This window comes from Bactrocera tryoni, chromosome 2 (genome assembly GCF_016617805.1).
Source record: "Bactrocera tryoni isolate S06 chromosome 2, CSIRO_BtryS06_freeze2, whole genome shotgun sequence".
NCBI lineage: Eukaryota > Metazoa > Arthropoda > Insecta > Diptera > Tephritidae > Bactrocera > Bactrocera tryoni.
This window is the reverse complement of record NC_052500.1, coordinates 13,942,611-13,970,342: the sequence shown is the minus strand read 5'-3', so window position 1 is coordinate 13,970,342 and position 27,732 is coordinate 13,942,611. Positions and strand designations below refer to the sequence as shown.

General features: G+C 37.4%; 1 protein-coding gene across 7 annotated transcripts in view; it reads right to left on the bottom strand.

Annotated features, from left to right (window-relative positions):
* Window positions 1-27,732, bottom strand: part of LOC120767381 — a 50,142-nt gene that overhangs the window by 16,387 nt on the left and 6,023 nt on the right. For all 7 annotated transcript variants that reach the window (XM_040093374.1, XM_040093375.1, XM_040093378.1 and 4 more), the window contains 3 exons: window positions 16,693-16,815; window positions 16,276-16,439; window positions 2,121-2,718 (listed from right to left, as the gene is read on the bottom strand). In XM_040093374.1, coding sequence (XP_039949308.1) covers window positions 2,121-2,718; window positions 16,276-16,439; window positions 16,693-16,815 — 885 coding nt within the window. The remainder of the gene's footprint in view (window positions 1-2,120; window positions 2,719-16,275; window positions 16,440-16,692; window positions 16,816-27,732) is intronic.

Here is a 27,732-nt window from a genome sequence, read left to right as displayed (position 1 = left end):
TAAAAAATTACTTTATATATGAGTTAAAATCCCGTTCAGCTACTGGTTTAAAAATTTTAACTTCTAAGAGCAAATAAGAAGACAGACAGAAAGCAAAGGAGCGCAGAATTTTTAATATAATTTATAATTTTTTTTATCAGTCCGGGTCAAATTTGATCAAATGGGACCGTGTCAAAAAAAAGAAAAGCTCACCATATAAAGTCCAAAAGCTTTTATCTACAGAAAAGAACAAACAATTTTGTACGATGCCCTTCAATCAGAGTTTCTTTTTAATTTCAATCCTCTTCAAAATACTAATTATTTCCTTTTATAAATAGAGCAAAGGATTTTTGAATTTTTTCTATCTATTTGTAATAAGCTAGCTAATCTTGGAAAAACACTTATGTAGCTCCTAACAAATCGCTAAAATTTTTTTGATCAGTCCTGGTCAAATTTGATCAGAGATATACTTTTCAAAAAAGATAAATATTTCTCCATATAAAGTCTGGAAACTTAAATCTTCAAAAAAAATGCAAAAAATCTAGATTTTGTACGATGCTCTTCAGAAAAAAAAAAAATTTACGATGCCCTTCAATCAGAGTTTCTTTACAAATTCCATCCTCTTCAGAAAACTACTTATTTTCTTTTATAAATAGACCACAGAATTTTTGAATTTTTTCTGTCTATTTGTAATGAGCTAGGCAATATTGGAAAAAGCTTAGCTCCTAATAAACCGCAATAATTTTTTTGATTAGTCCGGTTCAAATTTGATCAGAGGGAACCGTGTCATAAGAAGAAAAAACGATCTCCATATAAAGTCTATAAGCTTTATCTTTAGAAAAAACGCAAGCAGTCTAGTTTTTGTACGATACATTCAATCAGGGTTCCTATTTTCCATCTTCTTTAGAACACTATTTATTTTCTTTGATAAATAGAATGAGGATTTTTGTAATTTTTCCGTCTATTTGCAATAAGGCAGACTTCGTAAGAAAACTTCGCACCAGTCTGGATCAAATTTGATCATGGTGGTATATAGTGGCAATGAAAAGTTCTAACGGTTGTAAGAAATGCGTTCTTAATATTACAGTAGAGGCCCGCTAATCCGGATCAATTAAAACCGGCCCCTATCCGGAATATAACTATTCGAATTAGTATATTATATTTTTAAAAATTCTTAGATTTTCTCGAAACATTTTAGATAGTCCGGGTCAAACTTGATCACGATGGTTGCCAGTTGCAATGAAAATTTCAAACGGTTGTAAAATGTTTGTTAAGAACTATATACTAATTACTTTGGTATTCATGCAATTTTTTACAATTCTCAAAATGTTTCACAAATTTTTGTTTAGTCTGGGTCAAATTTGATCACTGGGGTTGCCAGTTGCAATGAAAAGTTCCAACAGTTTTCAATTTTTTTTTTAAATTATATTCGAACTAGTGGCGTGTTTCACTATATTTTGGAAATTCTATGATTTTCTCAAAACTTCTCCGACCTATTAGTTGAACCGCCATCGTATTTCAACCACTAAAACATGGAATCTGTAATGCGTAGAGTTTGTTATTTTCACGCCTGGCTTATATTTCTGTTCTTTTATATTTATGCATTCATACTTTGTCACTTTTCAAACACAAGTACGCACCGGCACATACATACAAATGTACACTGAAGCTCACACATTAGACACTTCACACTTTAGAAATGCACCAGACTACATCAATTGTCCATTTTACAAGCGTTTATGCATTCATTTATTCATTTCACACTCCCAAATACAAATAAGACGACATCAAGGCAGATAAGTTCACGCACACAACGCTGTACATACACACACGCACAGAACACCAATCTTCTAGCAGTCGTTGAAGGAGTGAGCGCTCGTGGTGAAGAGCAAAGTACACATGTATTTTGCACACATTAAATGCCTCGCACACAAGCAACCTATACTATGCATTCATGTATGTATACATGTATGCATGTATGTGTCTAAATGGCAAATAGTTAAACAAACAGTCATACTGGCATGCAGACAGGCGGACAAAGAGAAAGGCCAGCGAGTCATAAGTAAACTTGGCAGTCATGGTAACACAAGCGCAAACACACGCACACCCACACATACACGCGAACTGCAACTGTCACTTACAATTCCATCCCTGCTCCAGCTCTGACAAGGCCGAAGAAGACGTCACCACCGGCGGGAACATTGTCGATGACATATTAAGTACATCTTGGAAACGGGCCACTGAGCTGGGTGTCGTGAATGCGGCCGCCGCCGCTGCTGCTGTCTCGGCGCGAGCGGCTGCTGCTGCTGCCGCCGCCGTCTCCGTTGTTGTGGTGGTCGTGCTGCGCGCTGTTGTCGTCGTCGTCGACGACAGTTTTGGTGGCGCTGCAGGTGGAGATGGAGACGTCGTACTGCCTGATGGATCCAGTATAGCTATGGCGGTTGGTGTTGGTGACTCAGCGGCGGCTGAAGCAACTATTGTTGCTGTCGCTGCGATTGTACCCATTGTCGTTGTACTCATAGTTGTAATTGTAGTGGTTGTTGTTGTTGTGGGCGCACGTTGCGTTGTCGAATAATAATCGGGCGATGGACCATATAACGAGGGTTTAGGCGACGGTTGCGTTTGCTGTTGTTGTTGCTGCTGCTCTTGCAGCAGACAGTAGTCCACACATTGACTCACAGCCAAATCAAGCTCCGGCTCTTCGGGGCATTCGCGACTGGGACAGGGTGACCACCAGACCTAGGAAGGAAAGAGCAGAACATATCAATGCGTTATAAATATACAGTTATATGTCTCTCTAGTTGTAGATATATATAGATATATGTATATGTAGTGAGGAGTTGGAAAAGCAATAGCAGTTTAAAAAATCTGTGTTCGACGGCAATGTAAGTATTTTTGGCTCGCTGCGCAAATAAAAAAAAAAAAACTCGAGCAAAAGCATTGAATGACAAGTGGTGAATGGTAAGAAAGGAAACTAAAGAAAAGTTATAAATACACACAAACACAAACACTGGCGTATGAACAACAATGTAGTAAATTGGTGCAGTCACCTACTTTGGTGCATGCCACATGACTTCACAAGTCGTGTGCGCTCACATTCGCAGACAATTGCGAAAACAGCTGTAATGGGAAAATGCAAGAACGAAAGCGAACATTTAAAATTTAAATAATAATGCAATAATTTTTTTAAAAATTTTGGACCCATAACGCCCGCAATCCATACCGAAACTCCTCTCTTTTCGTTACTTATATTTTGCCAATATTTTTTGACAAATAAAAAGCTTTCCAGACAAGGGCTTTATTTCGATTGTTCAGTTATTTGGCAGCTATATGCTTTAGTGGTCCGATATCGGTGGTTCCGAGAAATGATGAGCTTCTTGCTGAAAAAAAGAACGTGTGTGAAATTTCAGATCGATATCTAAAAAACTGAAGGACTATTTGGCGTATATACAAACAAACTGACGGATAGGCGAACTGACAAAAGCTCACGGTTAGATCGACTCAGCTCAACACACTGTGAAACAATGGCCTGTTAGAACCTCACAACCAGAGAGAGGCTGAGATAAAAGAGCTTACTGGTTCTTTTACGATCGAACCCTGAACGCACAGTTTTTGAGCTCAAGGCTCGTATCGCCGCCCACCTATCAGAATAGTGAAAAAATAGTGAAGCTTTGTTCCGTCTGTAAAGAAGCTCTCAGCATTACCTACAAATCCCACAGAAAATGTTTAGATGTTTCCATCTCGCCTTCTTCCACACAGCTTTTGCAACTCGGTAAGATTCTCAACCTTACAGCATGGACGACGATGGGACCATTGTCCCTTAGAACCCCCACAACTATGGAGGGGCTAGCATTATTGATGACAAAGAGCTCACTGGATCTCTTACGATCAATCTTAGGTCAAAGGCTAAGCTTCTGCAAAGCCCAGCTATACGGTACTAGAACACACGAGAGATGAGAGCACGTATCTGTTACCATTCTACTGATAACAGGGTCAGGCCACTGTTCCGTGCTTGCTCATCAGTTTTACAAGTGCCTTCGATTCTGCTATGGCATGACACTCATACTAACTTTATTACAAAGATGACATTGATAAGGAGGTTAGGCATTAATTAACCAACCGAGAATACATGGCTAGTGAGCTCAAAGTTATTACTGTCACCCGAGTGGATAGTCACTTCTTTGAAGGAGGCTGCATTTCGGAGCTGTAAGTCTACCCCTTACTTAATAACAACTTATCGGCTTGAAAAACACTACATTAATCTGGAAGTCTGAAGAAGTTGATAGAGATACCTTGACAATTTATCCCTCCACCAACATTCTCTTCAAGCTTTGATCCATCCGTAAAAAAGCTCACTGTCCCTCACTTACAAGGGTTTCTACCTACCCGCAATTTCCTAGCAAGCATGTGTTGGGCGGTTAATCTAGATTATCATTGCACTTAAATTCTAATATTAGTAGAAATACTTCTCATTGTTCTGTCGATAAACTTGAGGACATCATTTAGAAATGCAACGATTTCTTACATTTTCTGAATTTATCTTGGCTTTTACTATTATTTCCACCATTGTTCATATATAATTACTGTCTATAAAGTTTATTTGATAAATTGGGTTGGTTTTTATCCTTTGTGAGAACGGAAAAAACATCGACATCGCAAACCGCGTTCTACAAGTCTGTGTAGAGCACGATACAGGCTTGTCTTCTTATGGCACGCTAAGTCAATCCAACTTATGTTACTTTACCCCAATTCATTCTAGATCAAGTCGATTCATCGAATAAGATACCAGCATATGGTAAACCATCAAACTTACTGTGATAAATGCAAAACTGACATATTGTGCGAGCAACAACACTGTAATCACCCGGGAAGTGGATAGTAAAAAATGCAGATAAAAACAACAATGCTGCGTTGCGCAAAATCTACAATAGCGTCGTACGAATGCCATAAACCACATATGCATAAGTGCAGCCCTTTGCACCCAGCAGGTAAATGCAGAAAGGCCACACAAATCCGTAGTTCAGTACTTGGATAACTACACAAAATTATGGCCAGCAAATTATAGAAAAATAACAATAGCAATCAGCTTTAAGTTTAAAAAAACAAATCGACAGTGGCGTCGTGGAAACGTGACAGCTTCGCTTTCCATATGTTTCTACTCAAAACCTAACAGACTTGACGCACTCGTGCTGAACCAGTTTCGAACGAGTGCTTTGCTTTGCAAGGTAAAAATATTGGAAATTCAGCCACCGGCAAGTGCTTCCACCATAAATTTGTATTCATATGTTTTCATAGACTTGCATGAACTCCATACTTACACACTCCTGCTTACTCCACTGCCGCTACTTGCGTTACGGTTTTTATTGCTAATGTTGCTATTTATGTCTTGGCAAGATTTTATAATGCGGCCAGCTTTGCGCAGTGTTGTGGCTTTTCGAGTGGCATGCCAACAATTCGGTAGTATTTTTACAAGCCACTCGACATTTTAGCCTTTTCCAGGTCGCAACGCATACCCCTTTCTTATAAGCACACACGCACACATGCATGCAAGTGTAAGAGTTTATGTGGGATTTTTATGAGAGCGGAGATATTTTTATGCACATTGTAAGATATTACATAAGTAGTTGTTGTTGTAAGCGTATGCATAGCATATCACTGCATATAATTTGCATAGAAATGGAGCTTCTGTAAAATGCTGCAATATTGAAACCAATCTGGACATGTGTGAAGATAAGCCTCAGTGAAATGATGCATAAAATGAAAATTGTTTCTAGAAGAAATTTGTTAAATAAAAAAGTAATTCCAATTTTTGCTATCAGTTTTATTCAGAGTTCAAGAATCCTCGTCATCAGGATTTCTATTCTTGTGACCATTTGGAATATAGAACAATGCTAGCTTCTTGATTACAACAAAAGCCATAATCGTATGAACAAACAAACCTTCAAGAAGTTACATAAAATGCTGGCTTCTTCTTCTTTATTGGCATAAACACCCCTTACGTGAATATAGTCGGGTTTGCAACAGTGCGCCAGTCGTTATTTCTTTTCACTGGAGCCAATTTGAGATTACAAGTGTAGCCAGGTATTTCTCCAAATGCTCTTTCTATTGGAGAAGAGGTATTGCTCTTCCTCTGCTTACCTCGACGGCTACTTCTACGAATACTTTCAGAACTGGAATGCTTTCAACGATTCACCGGTATTCGCCGTTGCCAATGCGCAAAGGACATTAATCTTCCGCCTCTCTCTCGAAAACACGTAACGCCGACTCATCAGATATTGTTATCGTCCACGCCTCCACACCATACAGCAAGACGGGGATGATGAATGACTTGTAGAATTTGGTCTTTGTTCATCGAGAGAAGACTTTATTTCTCATTTGCCTACTCAGACCGAAGTAATATTTGTTGACAAAAGTTATTCTGTGTTGGATTTCGAGGCTAATGAAGTTATGACTGTCAACAGTGACGTGGGTGCCTAGTCGCGAGTGTGACGACTGTTTGTTTGACGACGGCAGATATTTCGCCTTGACCTCGTTCAGTACCAAACCCATTTGCTTTGCTTCTTTGTCCAACCTGGTGTAGGCAAGATTAACGGCGCGGTTTTTAAGACCAATGATATCAATATCATTAGCCAGCAACTGTGCACTCTTATAATAGATCTTTTCACGGGACTGCTTGAATATCTGGTCAGTTGTTGACAGCTTTCATATTTCACACAATACGTTCGATAGAACCTCATATATGATGGTGAGGAGGCTTATCCCACGGTAGTTGGGGCAGAGTAGGGGATCGTCCTTTTTGTGGATTGTGCAAAGCACACTCCGAACATATTCTACAAAGAAGCTGTTGCATGTTCCCTATCAATTCTTCGCCGTCGCATTTGTATAGCTCGGTCGGCAATCGATCGGCACCCTCCGATTGGTTGTTCTTCAGATGGGTTATTGCTATTCGAACTTCTTCATAGTCGAGCAATGGAACATCTGCTCCATGGTCATCGATTGGAGAATCGGGTTTGCCTTCTCCTGTCGTTAAGTTTTCACTGCCATCCAGCAGGCTGGAGAAGTTTCCCTCCATAATTTTGGTATACTCTGGACATCAGTCACTAGATCACCTCTGGGGGTTCTACAAGAGTACGCTCTGGTCTTGAAACCTTCTGTTAGAAGCCGCATCTTTTCGTAAAATTTTTGAGCATTATCCCTGTTGGCCAGCTTATCAAGCTTTTCGTACTCACACATTTCGGCCTCTCTGTTTTTCTGTCTGCAAATACTTCTCGCTCCTCTATTCTCTATCTATCGCATTCGCACGTGTTGTAATCGATTTTAACGACACAACTGCTCACCGTACCAGCTGTTCTTTTGCCTTTTCCGAAAACCAATGGCAATGGTAAGGAGTTTGAATATACATATACATATATATGGTAAATTGTCTTGAGGGCATGTTCAACCATAACATTTTAAACATACTAAAGGGGAATTAAAATACTCAAAAACTTTCCACCCACGCAGATAACTGTTTTAGTTAAATGTTTGCCTAGATTAGTCAAAGGGCAACACTAGTTAATCTTGAGGCAAGGTAATGTTTACATATAGTATATACAGGGGTACACACATCTTACATTTATTTATACATACATACATACATACATACACACTTATATATATGTAAGTATATATTTTTGGTTTTCAAATCTAAATTACAAAAACCCTCACCACAACAAGTGCAATGTAGACTCAACAGCTCAGCGGCCTAATTGTCTTGGAGCTTTAAATGCCAAAGCCAATTTGGCCCGTGACAAGACTTAGGAAAATATAATTCAACAAAATGTCAATTTAAAGTTAAGTTTTCAATGTACAAATAAATAAAATTAAAATTGACTTTAGGATGAAAAATTGACTTTTACAGCCGTAACTTATGCATTGAGATGAATATTGTAAGAATTCGATAAAGCAATTTTTCACATGGATTTGCGTGCATCTTGAACTGTCACAACGAATATTGTTGCATTGGAAATGTCGGCAAAACGGAAGACGATTTTGGAAAATACAAGAAAATGTAGCCACTATGTTTGAAGGAAAATGTGTGGTACAGAAGCCAACGGGAATGGAAATATGTATGTATGCTTTAGTATCCTTTAAATGTGTGTTTATGTCTTTTGAATCCGTGTATGTATCTTTTGCATATGTGTATGTGTCTTCAAATATGCATGTGTGCGAGTATCTTTAAACATGCCTTTGCAATTGTAAATACAGTATTGTACATAAATATGTAGACCTCAGAAAATTCATTAGAATTCGCTTGACACACACGAAATTTTCAAGCATATTTGAGAGATTAATATTTGCAAGGACATGCTTTAGCAAACAAATCACAAATTTCAGCAGAAAATATTTTTAATAAATGCATGTTTTCGGACTAAGAATTTTATTATAAGCAAACATGAAAGAGTATACATATGTGCAATAAATGTCTCTATAGACGTATATACTTTTATATTTTCCCAAATACATAAATATAAATACAATATATGTATACATATGTATTTTCACATATAAAATCTACCTTGAACTCAAACAAATACTGCGAAAGGTAAATAAATAATATATTACCATGTATGATATATGGCAATTGTGCAGACTAACGGTTTGTTCGTTCGTTTCGAAGCAGCACAATGCCAGCGAACGCTTCACATTTATTATCCCTGCCAAAATTTATGCTGCAGTGCGTACTTATGTAATCGCAGTAGCGCAGCATATACGGCAAAAGTGATTTGAACACACTCACACAGGCTTTCCACGAAAGTCAATCGCAAAAGGAAGCTGCTTATTTGTTTGTGTGTGCGTGCGTGCTTGTAATGTCAGTTCAATAAGACGCCCTCGTATGTTTATTTCATTTTTATTGCATTTGCGCCGATAAGTATGCTAACTCGTGTAAAGGCATAACGGTAAGTCTACACAACGTCTGTCCAGTGGCTGAATAAACATTTCTATTTGGTAAAACATGTGTGCGAAGCTGTTTATATGTGTGTGTGTGGGGGTGTATGATTGAGACTGTCGCATATGTCTGTGACAAGCATAAAAGTCGTTACAAGCCAATAACCATGGCCAAAGTCCAATACCAATAGCTAACAGCTCATATACGGAAAGAAAAATTGTTTTCGGTTCTTATACCGTTAACAGGGTAAATTAAGCTTGCACGATGTTTGTAGCAGCCAAAAGGAAACGTCGGAGATCCCGTAAAATATATATCGCAATTTTTAGCTAGACAAGCAGAGTCGATTTGACTATGTACTTACGTCTATATATATGCGAACTAGTCCTTCAGTTTTCAAAAGCGATCTGAAATTGTCATAATCTTCTCAGGAAGCTGCGCATTTGTCGGAACCGTCGATATCGGACGACTACAGCTGTCATACAAACTGAACGATCGAAAGCAAGTCTTTGTATGGAAAACTAGTTTATTAGTCCAGATATTTTGATGAAATTTGGCATGTGTTATTGTCCAAGATAATGTTGTAATCCTCCACGAAATTGTTTAGATAGGACTACTATAGCTTATAGCTGCCATACAAACTGACCGATCAAAATCAAATCATTGTATTTAAAACTCTTTTATTTGTCAAGATATCTTAACGAAATTTGACATATATTACTATCCAAGCCTACAATACAATCCCTGAGTAAATTTTTCAAATCGTAGCACTTTATCTTGTAGCTGCCATATAAACTGTACGAAAAAAATTAAGTTCTTGTATGAAAAAAAGTTTTAATTGAAAAAATATCTTCACGAAATTTGGCAGGGGTTGTTTTTCAAGGCAGCACTATGATATCGGAAAATATTTTCGAGATTGGACTACCAAAGCATATAGCTGCCATACAAACTGAACGAACAAAATTAAGTTGTAAGGAAACTTCATTATTTGTGAAGGGTATTCCAGCTTCGATGCGGCATAAGCTAACGTTTTTTTTTTTCTTTTCTTTTTTTTATTATGTGTTTCCACATTTCGTATTTGGCCATAAATTTGGCCAAGCATGTAATTTCGATTAAATTACTGCATAAAATAAATAAACGTTTCACATTGTTAATAATGTATGGCTCTAAGCATGCATGTATGTGTGTTCAAATTTATGTGTATGTGTGCTTACATATTTAAATAGTTTTCGTTGATGCTCTTTTGCCTTTCTCCCCTGATTTTCGCAGCTATTTAGCAGCGTGTGATTTCATAGAGCAGTTATGCTTTCAAGTGCAATGAGTTGTGAGCGCTTTTCGTATGAGCTATTTGTTGTTGTTGTACATACCAATGTATTTATGCACGTGTGCGTGTATGCGTAAAATTGTCATTTTTTCGGCTTTGCGTATTTTTGCCGTTTTTTTTCTGGTTTATTATGATTTTTGTTTATGTGGAAAACTGCCCATGGTGAAAATGATCAAACTACCGTTGTAAATAAATGCTTGATTAGCGTTTTATACTTTTATGTTTTCGTTATTTCACTCAATTTACCATTGAATCTGATTTGGGTAAAACCATTTGGGGAGTTTTTCGCCACATTTCTAGTTTTTTGCGTGGCTACATATGTATCTAAGCTGATGGCATAAAATCATTGATAACCACTTAAATGATATTTGAAACGGGAATTAGTGTGATTGCATTTAAAAAAAATCATTTGCAATGCATGTGGCTTGGAATTATTGTAACTGTTTTTCGGTTCGAAAAATATATTGCAAATGTATGATATTATTAAAATTATTATTGAAATAAGCTAAAACACTTTGTTGCCTCACTTCATTTTTTAATAAACATTTTTTTTTTTTCAAAAGTTCCCTTTAAAAAAATATTCAATTAAATATTAATAATACGCTTTATTCATTTAGACATTGTGGTTTCTTTTTTTTTTTTTGTAAACAATATGACAGCTGTGAGCTGTAAACTGTAAATATAATTCACATGTTTTAAAATAAAAAAGGTTTTAAGCTTCACTTAGTAATACTTTACACTAATTGATCAATACGAGTATTATGAAAGTTTATTTGATGATTTTCCATAAATCCTAAACGTTTTTTGAATTACCATTAACGAACTGTTGACAGAGTTTGAACGTCATTCAAAAGTGTGCTCGGCAAATTAATTTGATATAAGATATACATATATGTATATACTGGGTGATCCAAGTAGCAGTAAATATTGTTGCCTGAGTCGTGTCAAACTGTCGCGTTATTTTTGTTGCACGCCTGAACAGCGTTTACAAATTGTTCCACTTTATTACGAAAATTCACGTTCTGTAAAAAATGTGTTTCACGCGCTCAACTTATGGCCAACATAATCAGCCTACTGAGCTTACTATTCGTAACACCATCACCCATCTTGAGACCCAGCATTCATTATTGGATAATATTTGACATTATTGGATGATATTATTATAGCAGCCGCAGCTGAGGGTGCATACGAAGACTGTGTAGAGCCGATTCGTCGCTGTTTACAGCAGCTCGGGCTGACGTATGGAACGATCTGGTGCATTCAACGTCGAGATCTTAAATTGAAAAATACAACTTGTGCAAGAACTGAAGCCGTTCGACCTTCTCAAGCGACTTGAAAAGTTCCAAAAAGATCAGACGTTTTCGAGTCAAACTTTGTTCAGCGCTGAAGCTCATTTCAGTCTAAATGGATACGTAAGAGAAGGCAAAACTGCCGCATTTGAGACAAAGAGTAACCTAGAGATATTCTGGAGCTGCCATTTCATCCAGAAAAAACAACTTATTGGTGTCGTTGTGGTTTTCAAAAATAATACCGGTGAACACGTAACTGACAATGGCGACCGTTATCGCGCCATGATTATCAACTATTTGATGCCTCAAATTGAAGCCCGTGATCTCGGCGACATTTTGTTTGAACAAGACGACGCCACTTCCCACACATCGCATCAATTAATGGATTTACTGAGAGAACACTTCGGTGTGCAGATAATTTCTCGTGTTGGGCCGGCCTATTTACCACCAATATCGTGTGATATTACACCGTTAGACTTTTTCCTGGGGGTATATGTAAAGTCTAAAGTCTTCAGACGATCCCATTTCGAATTAGGCAAAACACATTCAGTATACAGATCTCTTGTGCATGCTCGATACTGCAGTAAAACTGCTGAAAAGATTATTGAAGCTTCGCGTCATAGCCGCCACAAACAATGGTGCTGGAGAGTATGGCTTTAGAGCAGGCAGGTCCCCCATCGAAGCCGTTGAGGAAGCCTATCGAAGAACAACTTTTCGAAGCCAACAGCAAATATAAGAAACGTATTCGAAATGTGCAAAATGGGTCAATATGATAAACGGATTAGAAATCCGCCCTCCACTTGGTGAAAATGATATCTAGCTATCTTAAAGACAGGGATCTACTAAGCGATATAAGTGACAACCCTCAAAGAATAGAAATCATCTCTGAATCAGCGCAGGGATCCATACCTTTGGAACACCAACTACGACGGAACGTTAAACGTCAAAACGCTAGGCGACAGCCAACTCGTTGGTTAAGCGAACGACATCGCCACCATCATAACAACTCGTAATACTGACATATCCATAGGCAGACTAATACAAGCTCTGCTGCGAAAACAGATATAGTTGAAATCACATGGCCTTAGGCTAGCCGCGGAAAAAACCGAGCTGATCCCGCTTACCAGGATAAACATCCAGCTGGAGGTGAGCATGCAAGTTCAGACTCAGAACTAAGAAACTCTTCAGCTTATGGCAAATACTGGAGGTTGGCTTGCAAATAGAAGGAAATTGCTCATGCACACAGTTCAATCAGTACTATATTTGGTAGTGAAATATTGACCGATACATTAAACGTGAAGCATAGACGGAAAGTGCTTGCTAAGGTGAGGACAGCAGCTCGGAGTGCCTCCTCCTCCGCAGCTCTTGTGATAACCTGCGTCATCCCAAAAGAAATACTCACAAACTAGAAAAGACAACTCTTGTTATGGAAGAAAGAATGAATAGAAATTCACATGCCTACAAGACAACAGGCGAGGAAGAAACACTTGAACTCTGGCAAGATCGGTTGAAAAGTCAGCTCAAAAAAGATGAACCGCCAAACTGATCAAAGATATAGAGATGTGTGAAAGTAGACACGGCGAGGTAAACAACTACTTAACACAGATAAACAAAGTTGGACAACTAGATACGCAGAATCGAATTGAAAAATGATAGTGGTGGAAACTGGCAGTAAATTGCCTTGAACGTCGAATATGTTTTTCTTCTTCTTTATTGGCCTAGAAATCGCTTACGCGGTTATAGTAGAGTTACAACAGCGCGCCACTCGTTCTTCCTTTTCGCTGTTTGGTGCCAATTGGAGATTCCAAGAGTAACCAGGTCTTTCTCCACCTGGTCTCTCCAACGGAGTGGGGGTTTTCCTCTTCATCTGCTTCCTCCAGTAGGTACGGCGTCGGATACTCTCAGAACTGGAGTGTTTTCATCAACAAGACCTAGCCACCCTCGCCGCTGTTTCTTACTGCGAAATTTGGCGTTACCAAGGTGCAAAACTGCTCCGCAATGGGTCCATCATGGAAACCTTGCCCGAAGTAAGGCGAAAACTATCGCGGGGTATGAGAAAAATCCATGACAGAACCGGGGAGTATTTTCGTGGATACACTGCTCACGTAGGTTGACGATTCCAATATGGTAGATCTAAAAACCATAAAACAAAAGATCAAAAAAAAACTGTCCTAACAGAGTTTCTGTATACTCTTTAATGATATAAGCCAGAAAAAGGTAACGTTTTTAACTTTCTCTTTTTGCTCTCAAAAGTGTATAATGGAAATCCTTCAATTTTACGGAAATTAGTGTGTTTCTTTTAATATAAAAAAAAAATCTTCAAAATTTCACTCCCATTATCATACCTGATAGTAATTCAAATTCTATCATTCTATCAATTATATGAACTAATTATATAAATTCATATAATTCATCAGCTGCTTAAATCTTGAATTTCTTCATTATACATAGTCTCATAGTACTCGAACACCTAAGCAATTTAGCAACAATTCAACCGCGTGCAGCTCAACATACCACATCTCAACAAGGCTTTTCTATTGAAGCCTGAATTGATTGAATTTTCACCTTGCTCTGAAGCACATACGCTTAGCAATACACATTCATACATATGTACATACACGCTTAAGAGTGTTAGATGCAAGCTAGTGTGCTGTAATCAGTTGCAACTTCAATATCGACTCACAACAAAAGTGGCAAAATGCAAAACAATGGCTAAGATGAAAATCCTACACACCAATTACGCATGGCACAAAAGGTTAAAACGCAGCACCAAAACAGCAACAATATTAATAAGCATTGTCGGTGAAGACAAAGCGAACAACCGCAATTTCATCGGAGAAAAGCATGCTGGAAGACGCACATTCATATGAACGGAATCGGACTTATGCATACGTGGAGCATATTTGTCTATTGTAGTTCAGTGTGTAGTCGTTGGCCACTCCATGGACTTTGCGAGCCTTTACCAGTTGGGCATATACAAAGAAAGCACGTCTATATGTATGTACGGACATATTTACCGCTCAACCACATAAATTGTTGTAATTAAAAGGAATTTCTGAAAGCACTCATTTCTGATAGCAAAAGAGCTCGGCCAGTGTCGTGAATCTTGTGGGAAATTTACGTAATGAATGTAAGGCATGTCAAGGCTTGTTTCAGAATGAAAATTTGTGTACGTGGAAGAAAATTGTTGAAGAAATGTGCAGACTTTTGAGATTACAAAACATGAGTTAATTCAGAAAGTAACTAAAGATCTTGTTGCTTTTTTCATTGGAGTGTTTTTTACGTGGCGGGTCCCAAACCCAGCGCACAACCCTATGCAGGGGATGTTTCGCCTTCTCACTTTAACTCGCCTTCAAACGGATGTTCCTAGGCTACCCAGAGGATACTTGGTCAAAGAACGGAAGTCGTGAGCTGCTTGAGTCATATGTAAAAGAATCGTTTCTGGCCACTCCCAAGTGAATGGCGATCAGAGAACTTTCCTCACTTGAGTGAACTTCTACACATGACTCCATCCTCTAGGGTCTGGCAGTGAACGAGGGCAAGACGAAATATCTCCTGTCATCAAACAAACAGTCGTCGCACCCGCGACTTGGCAGTCACGTCACTGTTGACAGTCATAACTTTGAAGTTGTAGATAATTTCGTCTATCTTGGAACCAGCGTAAACACCACCAACAATGGCAGCCTAGAAATCCAACGCAGAATAACTCTTGCCAACAGGTGCTACTTCGGACTGAGTAGGCAATTGAGAAGCAAAGTCCTCTCTCGACAAACAAAAAGCAAACTCTATAGGTCACTCATAATTCCCGTCCTGCTATATGGTGCAGAGGCCTGGACGATGTCAACAACGGATGAGTCCACTCCACTCCACTCCGTTGGAAGAACCAAGTGGAGAAGGACCTGGCTTCGCTTGGAATATCCAATTGGCGCCACGTAGCGAAGAGAAGAAAAAATGACTGGCGCGCGGTTGTTAACTCGGCTATAATCGCGTAAGCGGTGTCTACGCCAATTAAGAAGAAGAACCAAAAATCTTAAACATTATTGGGTTTGAGGGCCGACAAGAGCGTTTTAAAAATATTGAAGATCGATAATCGAGCCACAACTAGTATTTTCTGTAATAATATTTCAGGTATACCTTCTGGAGGCCATAAAGCTATCTGAAAACCGGCAGTAAAATCGGTACTGCAATTTCCCTTATGTCTAAAGCAGAAATAAATATGCCTTCCCGACAACAAATGATTGATTTTAACGTTTCTAGAAGTTATGCTCTCTCCGAATTCTCCCTAAAAACAAACGTTCAAACGAACTTTGCAAAAATCATGTTAATTCTCTCTTGACACTGGCAACTTCTGTAGGTTTTTGCCGAAAGTAACCAAAAAACTTTAACATCACTGGTTTTGAGCGCCAGCATGCGCCGGCAGCCGTACAATGCAGCAGCCAGCTTTTAGTCCACCAAGGAAAATGAAATACCAAAGGCAATCAACCGAAAAGGAGAAAAGCGAGCAGCATGAGACAAAGGGCTGATGTTGTAGTGGCATTACCATGCGGATAACACACACAAATAACACATATACACATGTATGTATGTATGTATACCACAGGTATGCAGTATGCGCTGGAAGCACTTTGTACCTACAAAGCGTGTAAGTTGGTAAAACAATGAAATTAACGGTACATGGCATGTTGAATACTTCTGTGTGATTGTTGAACGGAGATGTGGAGATGGATGAGTAAATATTCAAGTGCTGTGCAACTCACCTCTATATCGCCAGTATCAGGATGGCGCATAACAAACGCCGATGGCACAATACCTGGAATCTCCTGTTGCGGTATAAACAAGAGCGAGTGGTGGAAAAGTGCATTCAGCAGCAAACTCATTATGACGACCGGTTTGTACTTGCCAAATTTATCGACAAGGAAACCTGCAGAAATCATATGGAGAGAGAGAGAGAGGAGTGTAAAGAAAATGAAGAGTGAAAATTTTAATACATTTAATTAAGATAGTAATTAAATCAAATATCGTACAATTTGCAAGCAATGTAGATCAGTCAATTGCTACGAGTAAAAGTAAATGGATTTTAATGAAATTGTCTGTGTTAATGTTACAATGCAATATACTTTGCCGTCATGGCATGGGTGTGCCGCATCTAGCAACGTGCTGGCTGTTTAACATACCTGTAATTGGCGGACTGAGGAAGGTGGTGAACGGCAATGCCAGGTAGATGATGGCAATCTCCTCCACTGTTAGACCGATCGATTGCATGTGTATGGTCAAGTAGGGCAGTAGCGATGATGTTGCTGAAAATTTTCGTATAATGAAATTTAGTACAAGGAAGTAAGCAGATTTACATATAATGATACAACAAAATATAATTGTATAATATAAAGTAGCTACAAAGCAAAAACTGCTCTTGAAAGCTTTCATTAAAATAGTTTTATAATAGGGTTACCACCAATTCAAAAACGCAAAACTAAGTAAAGTACTTCGAAAAATTTGTGGTTCTGGAGTTATAAGTCTAAATGATCATCTCAAAAGCGAAAAGTGATCTGGAAATGTTAGCTTCTATTAGGTATGATGGCTGTTCTAGAGATCCCACTTGGACTACTATATGCAATCCTTTGTGTAGCTATAAAAATATAACTACTGTATTCCAACTTTTAAGACAGCAAAGCACCTTGTGGCCAATACAAATTTTCTCAGGCGTTTAATTTCTACTCCCACCATCCCAGGGTAACTTAAAGTATGAGCCCTCTACTATTTAAACCTTGATAATGCAAAGCAGGACAAACAAAAAGGAAGTATTGAGATATTTCTACCTCCTCTTTTTCCATACAACTTCAGCAGCTGGCGTCAGTAGAATACTCAACCTTACAGCATGAACGCCGATTAGACAATAGCCGGTTAGAACTACGACAACTAGGTAGAGGCTAGTCTTACTGAAGGTAAAGAGCTCACTGGGTCTGTTAAAATCGATCTTGGTACAAAAGAACCTTGCAACAACGCATAAATCAATGGTATCCAAACATACCCACAAACATAACTATCGGGTAGTAGAACATATGAGAAGAGGGAGACCCCAACCCGTTTCTATTCCACAAACAGTGAGGCAAGGGTACCCTTCCTTGCCCGTTCATCAGTTTTGCCGTTACCTGTGACTTCTCTGTGGCCTGAACCCATACTAGTCTTATTACAAGTTACGCACGCTTTAACCAGCCCTGAGAGTACGGTTAACCGCCGCCCTATTATCACAGTGCATAGTCACTTTTCTGAAGGAGGTTGCATTCCGGAGCAGTAAATCTACTCCTGCCTTAATGGCAGCAACCTCGGCATTCAACACAATGCTGTGGTCATGAAGTCGGAAACTGCAGTTGATGAGGGTTCCTGACAATATATCCCTCCACCAACCTTCTCACCACGCTTAGAATCATCCGTAAAGAAGCTCACTGTCCCGCTGCTATGACGGCTTCCACCCACCTGAAAGCCGCCTGAGTTGGGTTTGGCGACACCGTGGTCCGGAATATCCGGTATACTTGTAAAGTCAAAACGTAAAGGGTGTCCGTTAGACATGTGTTTATTTAGAAACCCGGATTCTCCGAGTTTATATGCGTTATGTCACTAGTACCATGGTGGAAATGGGCCTTAGTGCACCGCAAAGGTTAATGAAAGCCGCTGGTTGAAAGTTCTCTAGCTTCCTTTCAAGTGTGGTCTCTTCAAGTCATCCATCACACAAAGACCCCATAGTACATAATGCGCTTGACTATGGTGTCGTAGATAACTAGTTGATATCAGCGATTCCGTATACCCTACTATGAGAGAATATATATTAGACTTCAGAAAGATAAGCGTATATTAAACACGAATGATTATTTTGATGTGACATTTGGCGCAGTTGTCACTGACAGTCGTGCCAACCTAGAAAAAAATATTTTGGCAAATAGGTTTTCGAGCGAAATTTAAATTAGAAAGGTCTTACTATTTTCTGCCCACTGTAGTAATTCTACACCTGGAGGCAGAAAAAGTATAAAAGAGTCAAATTTAGTTGTTAAATCTAGTTATTAACCCTGACTAATCTCTGTTCTAACAAACAAATAATATATTAAAAATTTAATCATATGAAAGAGGGCAAGTGCTTTACTTAAATTCCACCATATTGTTTAAATTTTTTTCCTCAAATCGTAAAACAATTATCTGACAAATGTTTTCTCTTAATTCTATGCATAAAAATTTTCAGTCTATCCATTAAACAATAATTGAAAATTGCATTACACAGTTTATTGTGAACATCAGAATACAATATAATAACATACGCCTGCATGTATGGTATATAAACATACATACATATGTATATGTACATACTTACATTATATATGTATATGAATCCAACAAATTTGTGCATAAAATTTCATATTTTTTTGTAGTATACAGATTTTTAATATAAAAATTTTTGACAGGAAACCAACGCGTACGTGTTAATAAAATATTCATGATGTAAACAAAGCGCTGCTCTAAACCATAACTCACTTAAATATGTATGAAATATTAGTATATTTGCGCAAAATTATTCTAGCAAAGTATTTTCTATATTTTTAGCCGTCCGTCAACACGGCATGGGCGTCAAACGCAGCCAAATCGCCGCAGGCCACATTTATATTGCAAAAATCACTGCCGGAAAACTCACACAATAGCAACACAACACAAATGCGAAAAAACTCAAACAGATTTCAATAAAATCGACAGAGTAAACAAATGAAAGCCATTTACGGTAAGGTAAAAAAAAAATTTTTTACCAAATTAATGCTGATCTTTAGTAAGGAATTACAAAAAAATGCTTGTATTTATTTTTTTTTTGTATATAACATATATACATACGATGCTTTAAATGTGCGCTCCCAATACTTAAATCGCCTGCATTTATTGTAGCACTTTAATTATTTAACACAATAAAGCCCCACTGCAAACAGTAAGCCAATTAAATTCAGACACATGCGCATGCACCCAATAGAAATGCAGCTATAGAAATACACATATGAAATATGTTGCAAAAAGCGCTGATTCTCAGATCCTTTGGACCCATATATTTGTACATGCCAGCGCCAATATTGTGGCATTTCGTTGGCAATCACGGAAGTCTCGTATAATCAACGAGCTGCTTTTTACCCCAACACCCCGTAAACACCGCCATACTCGTATATATACAAGTATAACGGTATTATATATTGTATGATTCGCATGTAACATTGATTGTCATTTTTATGCCACTTATACTTGTCAATTGTTTACGTACAGCATTAAGCGCAGTGGGTAAAAAGTTTTCATGCAATTATTTGCACAAAAAGTCATAGGCAGACAACAACAAAAAATGCAACACAAAAAAAAGGCGAGTAATTAAATCCTTCTCTACTTTACGCGACGGCGAGTTTTTGTGTGCGCATTCAAAAGTAACAAATAAATAGTAGCAAACAAGTAAGGAAGAGCTAAGTTCGGGTGTAGCCGAAGATGTCAAGAATCAAAGCCAACTTTACAAAACTTTAGGTTAAACTAGGAAGAGAATCGCCGATATTACATTCAATTAAGGCAAGATACCCTGTTATACGGGGTTTCCAATAAGAGTTAAAAAGCACACACACACCAACTGTTAAGGAAACTCATAAAATTTTTATTCACTGTGGAATACTATCGATACAATTGAGTTCTGAAGATAATATCATTCAAATGGCCTACACGAGCTCTTTTGCCAGAACAAATTCGATTAACCCATTTTTCGAATACTTTTTCCACTAAATCAATTTGTACCTATATCATGAATAGCACGTTCAATATTAACTTCTAAGGCTTGAAGAGAGTCTGGTTAATTGTTAAAGAACAATGGCTTCAAATAATCCGTTAATGAATAATAATCGCCATTGGCTTCAGTTCTTGAGTAAGAACAATTTTATATGGATACAAGCCCAAAGCCTTTTTCAAAATCCACGTTGTGGTTTGAGACAGTCCCAATTCTTGAGATCGTCTGGGAATCAACAAAAAAACCAGAACGGCAGCAACGCTGTCATTATTTCAAGCGGTTCTATATCTTAATGAAACTTAAATATTATGTAAAAGAAATGTGCGCTCGATATATACATATGTATGTATATTAGAAAGATTTCTTTCTGAATTTCACTAAGATTTCGAGCATATTTCTGTTAGGTATGTGGGGACTAAGGGAAATGTTGACTTCATGGAACAAATTTGGTTGAAAGTGGTTTAACAGTTCCTGAGATATAAAACTTCACCTAAAAGTGGATGATAACTGCCACGTCCCTTTTCCAATTTTTACATGCCATCCTAAAAAGCCCTTTCTTTCTTCTTGGTTGTGAAATTTTATTCTTGTGGCGCATTTATTTTGTGACTTACAGCGCAGTTGTCTAGAAAACTGTTGTATAGTATAGTAAATTTATAGCACAAAGATGGCTCTGGCTAATGTGATCTCCTGCACTCAATTACGGTTATGTATCTGAATACCCGAATTTAATTTTTTTTGGTTAAATGAAGCTTAAAATCGCACCTTTCCAACACTGTATGGTTTGACGCAATGTGATGGGTAGCAATGGATATATACGACTGCAACGACATCTATTGACAAAATTCGAAAATACTTTTTCGACTACGCAATATAATATCCTATAAGGACTATACCCGATAAGGATATATGGTTATATCAACTTTTTTATGTACTTTTTAGAGTTTCCGATGTTTTTTCTTCATATTACCTCATGACAATCTTAACAGGCCGTACTGAGGGTATAAAACTATTTATATGCGTCTGCATCTTTTTTCCGACAAATGTAGATTAATTTGTATTAAAATTTTCTTTTTGTTTTTTCCTTTTTGTTTTTGTTTTTGACTATTGGTCACCACTGTCGCCATGTACAGTCGATCGGCAACGTTGTTTGCTTTAAGTATAACTAACTTTTATATGGCTGGAGCATAATTTTTTAACTTGTTTATCAATGTGACAGTTTTTATCTCACAACATGTCTGCGGCGTATTCGTCATTGGACAGATTTTTGGGCGGAATTGCATTATATTATGTTGAACAAGACCGGCAAATTGCCAACACATAAACCAAAACCATTGAATAAAAATACTTTTATAACAAATAAATTTAATAAAGTATTTTCTATGAATATTTTTGATAGTGAGAGCGTTGCGTTCCAACTGTATTTTGAAATAAATTGGTTGATAAGAATTTTTCGATTTTGGCAATGGTTGATTTTATTGATTAAATAACTGCTTCAAACTTTGTTTGAGGAAAGAATGCTCTTCTGCAGAGAGATTGGAGATGTTAAGGAAGGCCTTTGATGATATAGATATGAAACAAAACAATGTTACAACGAGTTCAAAGTGGGTCGAGAATGCGACAAAAACTAACCGCGCTCTGCATGACCATTAATATCAACCAATGAGGGCCACATTCTAAAAATCAAAGATTTCATGCTTGAAAATAATCGATTGAAAATTAGAGACCCCGAAATCATCGATTGATAATTAGAGACTTCGCTGATAGTGTTGGAATATCATATGACAGAGCCTAAGCCATTTTGATGAATACCTTGTGTCTCAAACGCGTCAAGTCTCCATTGGTGCCAACACCGCTAAAATGTATCATACCATACAGCATTGGTTCTTTGAGACTTTTTTGCCAAAAACTCGACTCATATCATAACCACCGTATTCGTCTGTTTTGGGTCCGTGCTGCTTCTGGTTATTCAGGAAATTCAAAAATCCAATGGGGGACGCAGTTTTGACACGATTGGGGAGTTGAAAACTCCGGCTATACCGGGAAAAGCATATACCGACTGTTTCGAAGGCTGTCCTCCAATAGACTGAGGGTATAAGTAAGGTATACCTCTCGTAAGAGACGACTACAACCCAATGTCTGTTATTTCGCTTTCCTCAAAATTTAAGCATAGCCTTGTTAGAAATAGTGCTATAATACCCAGCTTGAACTTGAATATTAAAGACTTTGAATGAGATTCCTTCTAATGAATTGAAGTTGAAGCGACAAATGTCACCAGTCTGATGGGTACTCAACTGGTAGTAGCAAAAGCTACAAGGTCTGACCGGAGGCTTTAATCTGGCACCACGGAGAGCAGTTAGCTTTTGGAGTTCGCTTCAATCTACTCATTGGGTTTGTCCCTTTTGGGAGAACCGTGGTAGCTGTAGTTTAAGCCTAAAGGTAAAATAGAGAGAGTATAATTGAAAATTCAGTTCAGTGTGGAGTCGCACTACGGCCGGGTGCTGGACCCACAGCACGGCAAAAGTTTTAGGACGGCCTCGAACCCGACCAAGGTGGAAAAGGTGTCCCTTCCACATGACTAATTGGAACCAAATGTCTTGTTTTGATCTTACAAAAGGGCATTTTATTATGATTACTGATTATTTTGAAGGCAACGAAATCAATTTGGAAGAATAAATATTCAATTCACCTCACTTTTTGAACACAGTATTAAATTTATGCAAATATTTTTGCCATAATCAGTGCACATTTTTATAAACGGAATTACTTTTGATCACTGGTACACATGCTATTTTTAAACTATCTATATATAACTATAAGTACTGAGGTTATATATAGCATGTTTATACAAGTGCATGTATATATTATACGTTATGTAGTGGGGTAGTATGAGATTCCGTTTATGGTAATTTCTCTCAGACACCCATGCAATAAATTAACAACGCAAAGGCGGTGAACAAAATAAAATAATTAAGGAGAACATAACCTGTGCAAATACACATACATATGTACATTATAAGTTGCGGTGGCCTCACATAAAAACCACACAAATGGCGTGTTGCAGCATAACCATAAGAGTTTGGCGCAAATTGCATACTCGAGACTGCAGGAAAAATAATAATTATGCTTATGAGCACTCCACTTCAGCTGTCAAGTGGAAAAATCACTGAGGCAACTTAAAAACTTTCAAAACTGTTATCTCAATCAGTTTTAACAAGAAGTCCTCAGCGCTCTTGCAAAATCAACTATGTATGTACATAACCTCTGGCGACCATGCACGTTTTAGCACAGAATATATATTTATTTTGAGATTTTCACTTTCAAAAACAGCCTCAACTCAATAAAGAGCTTTACTTCCATATTTACGAGGGCGAGTGCAACAACAAATCGCTGGTAAGCAAGGTTCTCACATAATTTTGTCGCGCTGTGCACCTGTCTTATCTAAAGCTGCATTTACTAGTATTTAGTCTAGTTACTGCTTGATGGCCAAAAAATAACGTATAAACACAGGCGGATAAACCACTTAAAGGCAGAAACCATACCCAATTCATGTCTACTTGTCACTGATTTTGTCAATGTGTCAGTAACAGATAAAATGCGTTGAAGTTGAGTTTGCTGTTATATTTATACTTATATGTATTCTCATAGTATATTATTGTATATGGGTGGCAAGCTGTTAAGACCAAATGACACAGGGCGCCACTGAAATTATGCCTTAAGCGCTTTTGAGGTAATGCATATAAATCATTCCCCGCTGACCTCCGGAGTTTTGGGCCGCTTCGGGTATTTATTCAAGTATATTATAGTATATTTTAAAATATTCCATTCTCAGCTAAGCAAACATGTGTTTTGACACTAACCATCTCACTAAAGCAGACTTTATGGCCAGATGCGCCTGCCTCGCACAATATATACAGTATTGTGCAAAAAGTTTGACAGCTTTCATAAAAAATCAATTTTTTTTATTCTTCCCATAGTTAGTCAGAACATTTATTTATTTATGACAAGGTGTTCAATACGTTCTTTTAATAAAGGGTCTTTTTCAGACTTGTGGCTTTCAATAAGAAAACGCATGTAATTCAATGTTTTGGCCAAGAATTCAGCTTTATTCTAAATATAGGGATTTGCCATTATACTTGTATCTTAACAATGATTTCGGTAAGTGACCACCGCGGTTGGCTCGAATAAATTCCAGCTGAGAGGCTTAATTAACGCGCTGAATATTTGCTTCACAGGCATCAATCGTCTCGGGTTTGTCTGCGTAGACAAGCGATTTCATGTTACTCCACAAAAAATGCTTCAGCGTGGATAAATCTCGCGATCTTGGCGGCTACGTCACTGACACACAATTCACCAAAAGTTTTTTTCAACAAAATGATTGTTTTGTTGGACGTATGACAAGTAGTCTTGTTGGAACCAGATGTCTTCCACATCAACATCTTCCAATTCTGATTGCCCTTTGACTGTAATATAATGATCGATTTTATTTTTGAAGAAATATGTACCATTGATTCCCTCTGCCGACAGAAGACACCAATCAGTGACTTTTTGAGGACGTAACGGCTTTTCAACGAAAGCTTATGAATTATCATCACGCGAAATGCTACAATTTTGTTTATTAATGTAACCATTCAACCAAAAAAGTTTTATTGTGAAAATCGGGATCGGTGGCTCGTTTTGAGCCCATTCACCGAACGTGTGACGCACTTAATGGAGTTGGAATTTGAAAGGCCACAAACCAAGATCTTTCCGCAAAATCTTCCAGATAGTGGTATTGCGCGTGTTGGGGGATGGACTAACTCGGGTCTTCTTCGGTTCTCTGCTCCACAGCAGCATTAGCATCTTCGCTGCGCGCTGTACGGCGTCTCTGAGGATGCGCATTGTCCACTAGAGCAAAATGTTGTGCGAGACTGATCCGTGGTTGCACGAATCACCGACACTGCTAGGTGATTAAAGAATGTTGGACGCAGAGCGCGATGACACCATTATTTTGGTAACTTACGAAGTAAGTCTGTTCATTATGAAATCAAACTGAGCATAAATCCCGAACAGCTGTCAAAAGACCAACTCCAAAAAATATTGCCTCATTGGAAACCACACATTAAAAAAGCAATAGTTATTTTTGGTGGGTCAGCAATCTCAACCAACCTCATATTCTCTTGAAAAATGGATGTTATCTAAAATATATAAAATTCAATGAGACATTGCTTAGTTCTTGCACAACACTGTATAAAGTAGGTATAGATGCGCAGAAAAACTGATAAAACTAAAACAAATATTTGGCAACTCTCAAAATGTTGATAGCCAGTTAAAGGATTGTTTTTAAACGGTAGCTTTTATGACAGCTAATGACGCATAAAAACTTAAATCCGTAAAACTTAAATAAAACACAAATAGGGTTTTCACATAGTCTCACATAAGTCCGAAAACATACCGTTCAGAGTTGTATTTGCGTAAACTTTTTTTAGTATGCAATCCAACAACAAATCTTTTAAACTAGTATAAAAATTTATGATTTTATGATCAGGTTGTGAGTACCCCAACAGCTTTATAACAACTTTCACATTTTGAAGCAAAAACTGTTATCTTTGAAAGTTACTATTAACAAGATAACTTTGAGATTAGCAGTAGGGCCTCGGAAATAAAATTCATTTTGAAGTATATTTGAAACTTTGTGTCACTTTTCCACTGGCGCAGGGTATAATGATGAAACTATATAAAATGCGACTATAAAATATACCGTTAAACAATAAAAAGAAAAGTTATTTATAATAAATAAAAACATTGTTATTGCTATTTGTTCTCGTTTAGGATTTAATTTCGTAGCAAAAATTAAACATTTTAATTAATAAGTATAATTTTGTAGATAATCAGCACAAACAAGGCAAATTAAGTAATGATAAACATATGAATGTATGTAGCCCAACAAAGCGCTATCACGTGCACACTCTCATACGATAACATATTCTTTGTAATTTCAGCAAAATAAATATAATTTTACTTATTTAATAAGCAACGCTGAAAATACAAAATTATTAACCCTGAAAGGGAGAGGTGAGTGATAAACGTGCAAGAGATTAATGTTATTTTAGGCAAAATCCGACAACTGAATAAATGTCGGATTAAATCTAGTAAAACAAACAAAATATTGGCAACACTGCGTGAATTACCAAATCAAAAAAAAAAGAACGATTTTTACTAATATCGATAACTTTAGAGTTCTTCCTCAAATCACTATCTCAGTGCTTGTATTCTCCATTTGAATCATTTTCTTTCTTTTATCTAGAAGATTACTGTTTTTAGTGAAGCTAGGTGCACTTGCACTTGCTCTGTTGTCTCAATCTTATTTACTTTCTAATAACACATACGAGTAAAAGGCGTGTGAACTCCTGCACTTGTACTCATATGACATGAATGAGTGGGTATACCTATATACATAGAATATTTCTAATTATTATTATACTAAATGTATTAAAGTGGCTAAAAAACAAATAATTCTTTTCGCTTGGTATTTACTCATGACATTTTTTTTTTCTTAAACACCTCTAAGAGAGGCTCTCCAAGAAGGAGCTCTTAATTGTACCGGTCCTTCGCCTTGCAGTTTTCTATTTTTTCGTTATAATCAGATATAAAAATACCTACTACAAAAATTTCGCTTTTAAAAATATCAAATTTCATAGATTTTGTAAAAATTTAGGATTTTTTTTCGTGAACCTTACAATTTAAGAGATATATCCGCCGTTATCGGAGCACTATAGGAACAAACTGACCGCTCAAAATATATTCCTTTTATAGAAAACCTTTTTCAGTTGACAAGATATCTTCACCAAATTTGGCATGAATTACTATCCAAGACAACAGTTCAATCTCCGCAGAAATTGTTCAAATCATACCACTATAGCCTATAGCTGCCATATAAACTGACCGATTAAAATCTAGTCCTTATACGAAAACTTTTATATTTGACAAAACATCTTCACGAAATTTGGCGTAGATAATTATACAAGCCATTGGTACGATTTCTGAAAAAAATATTCAGATCGGACCTTTATAGCATATAGTTACCATACAAACTGACCGAACAAAATCAAGTCCTTATATGGAAAACTTTTTTACTAGAAACGATATCTTCATGAAATTTGACATAAGTAATTATCCAATATATTGCTATAATCTCCACAGAAATCGTTCAAATCGTACCACTATAGCTTATAGCTGCCATACAAACTGACCGATCAAAATCAATTCCTTGTATGGAAAACTTTTTTAATTGATATGAAGTTGGGCGAGGATTATCGTCCAAAGCAAAGCTACAATCAACAGTTAAATTATTAAGATCGGAACACTATAACTTATAGCTGCCATACAAATTGACCGATAAAGATAAAGATTAAGAACTTTATCTACCCTTTTGTGCTATAACAAATGCAACAGC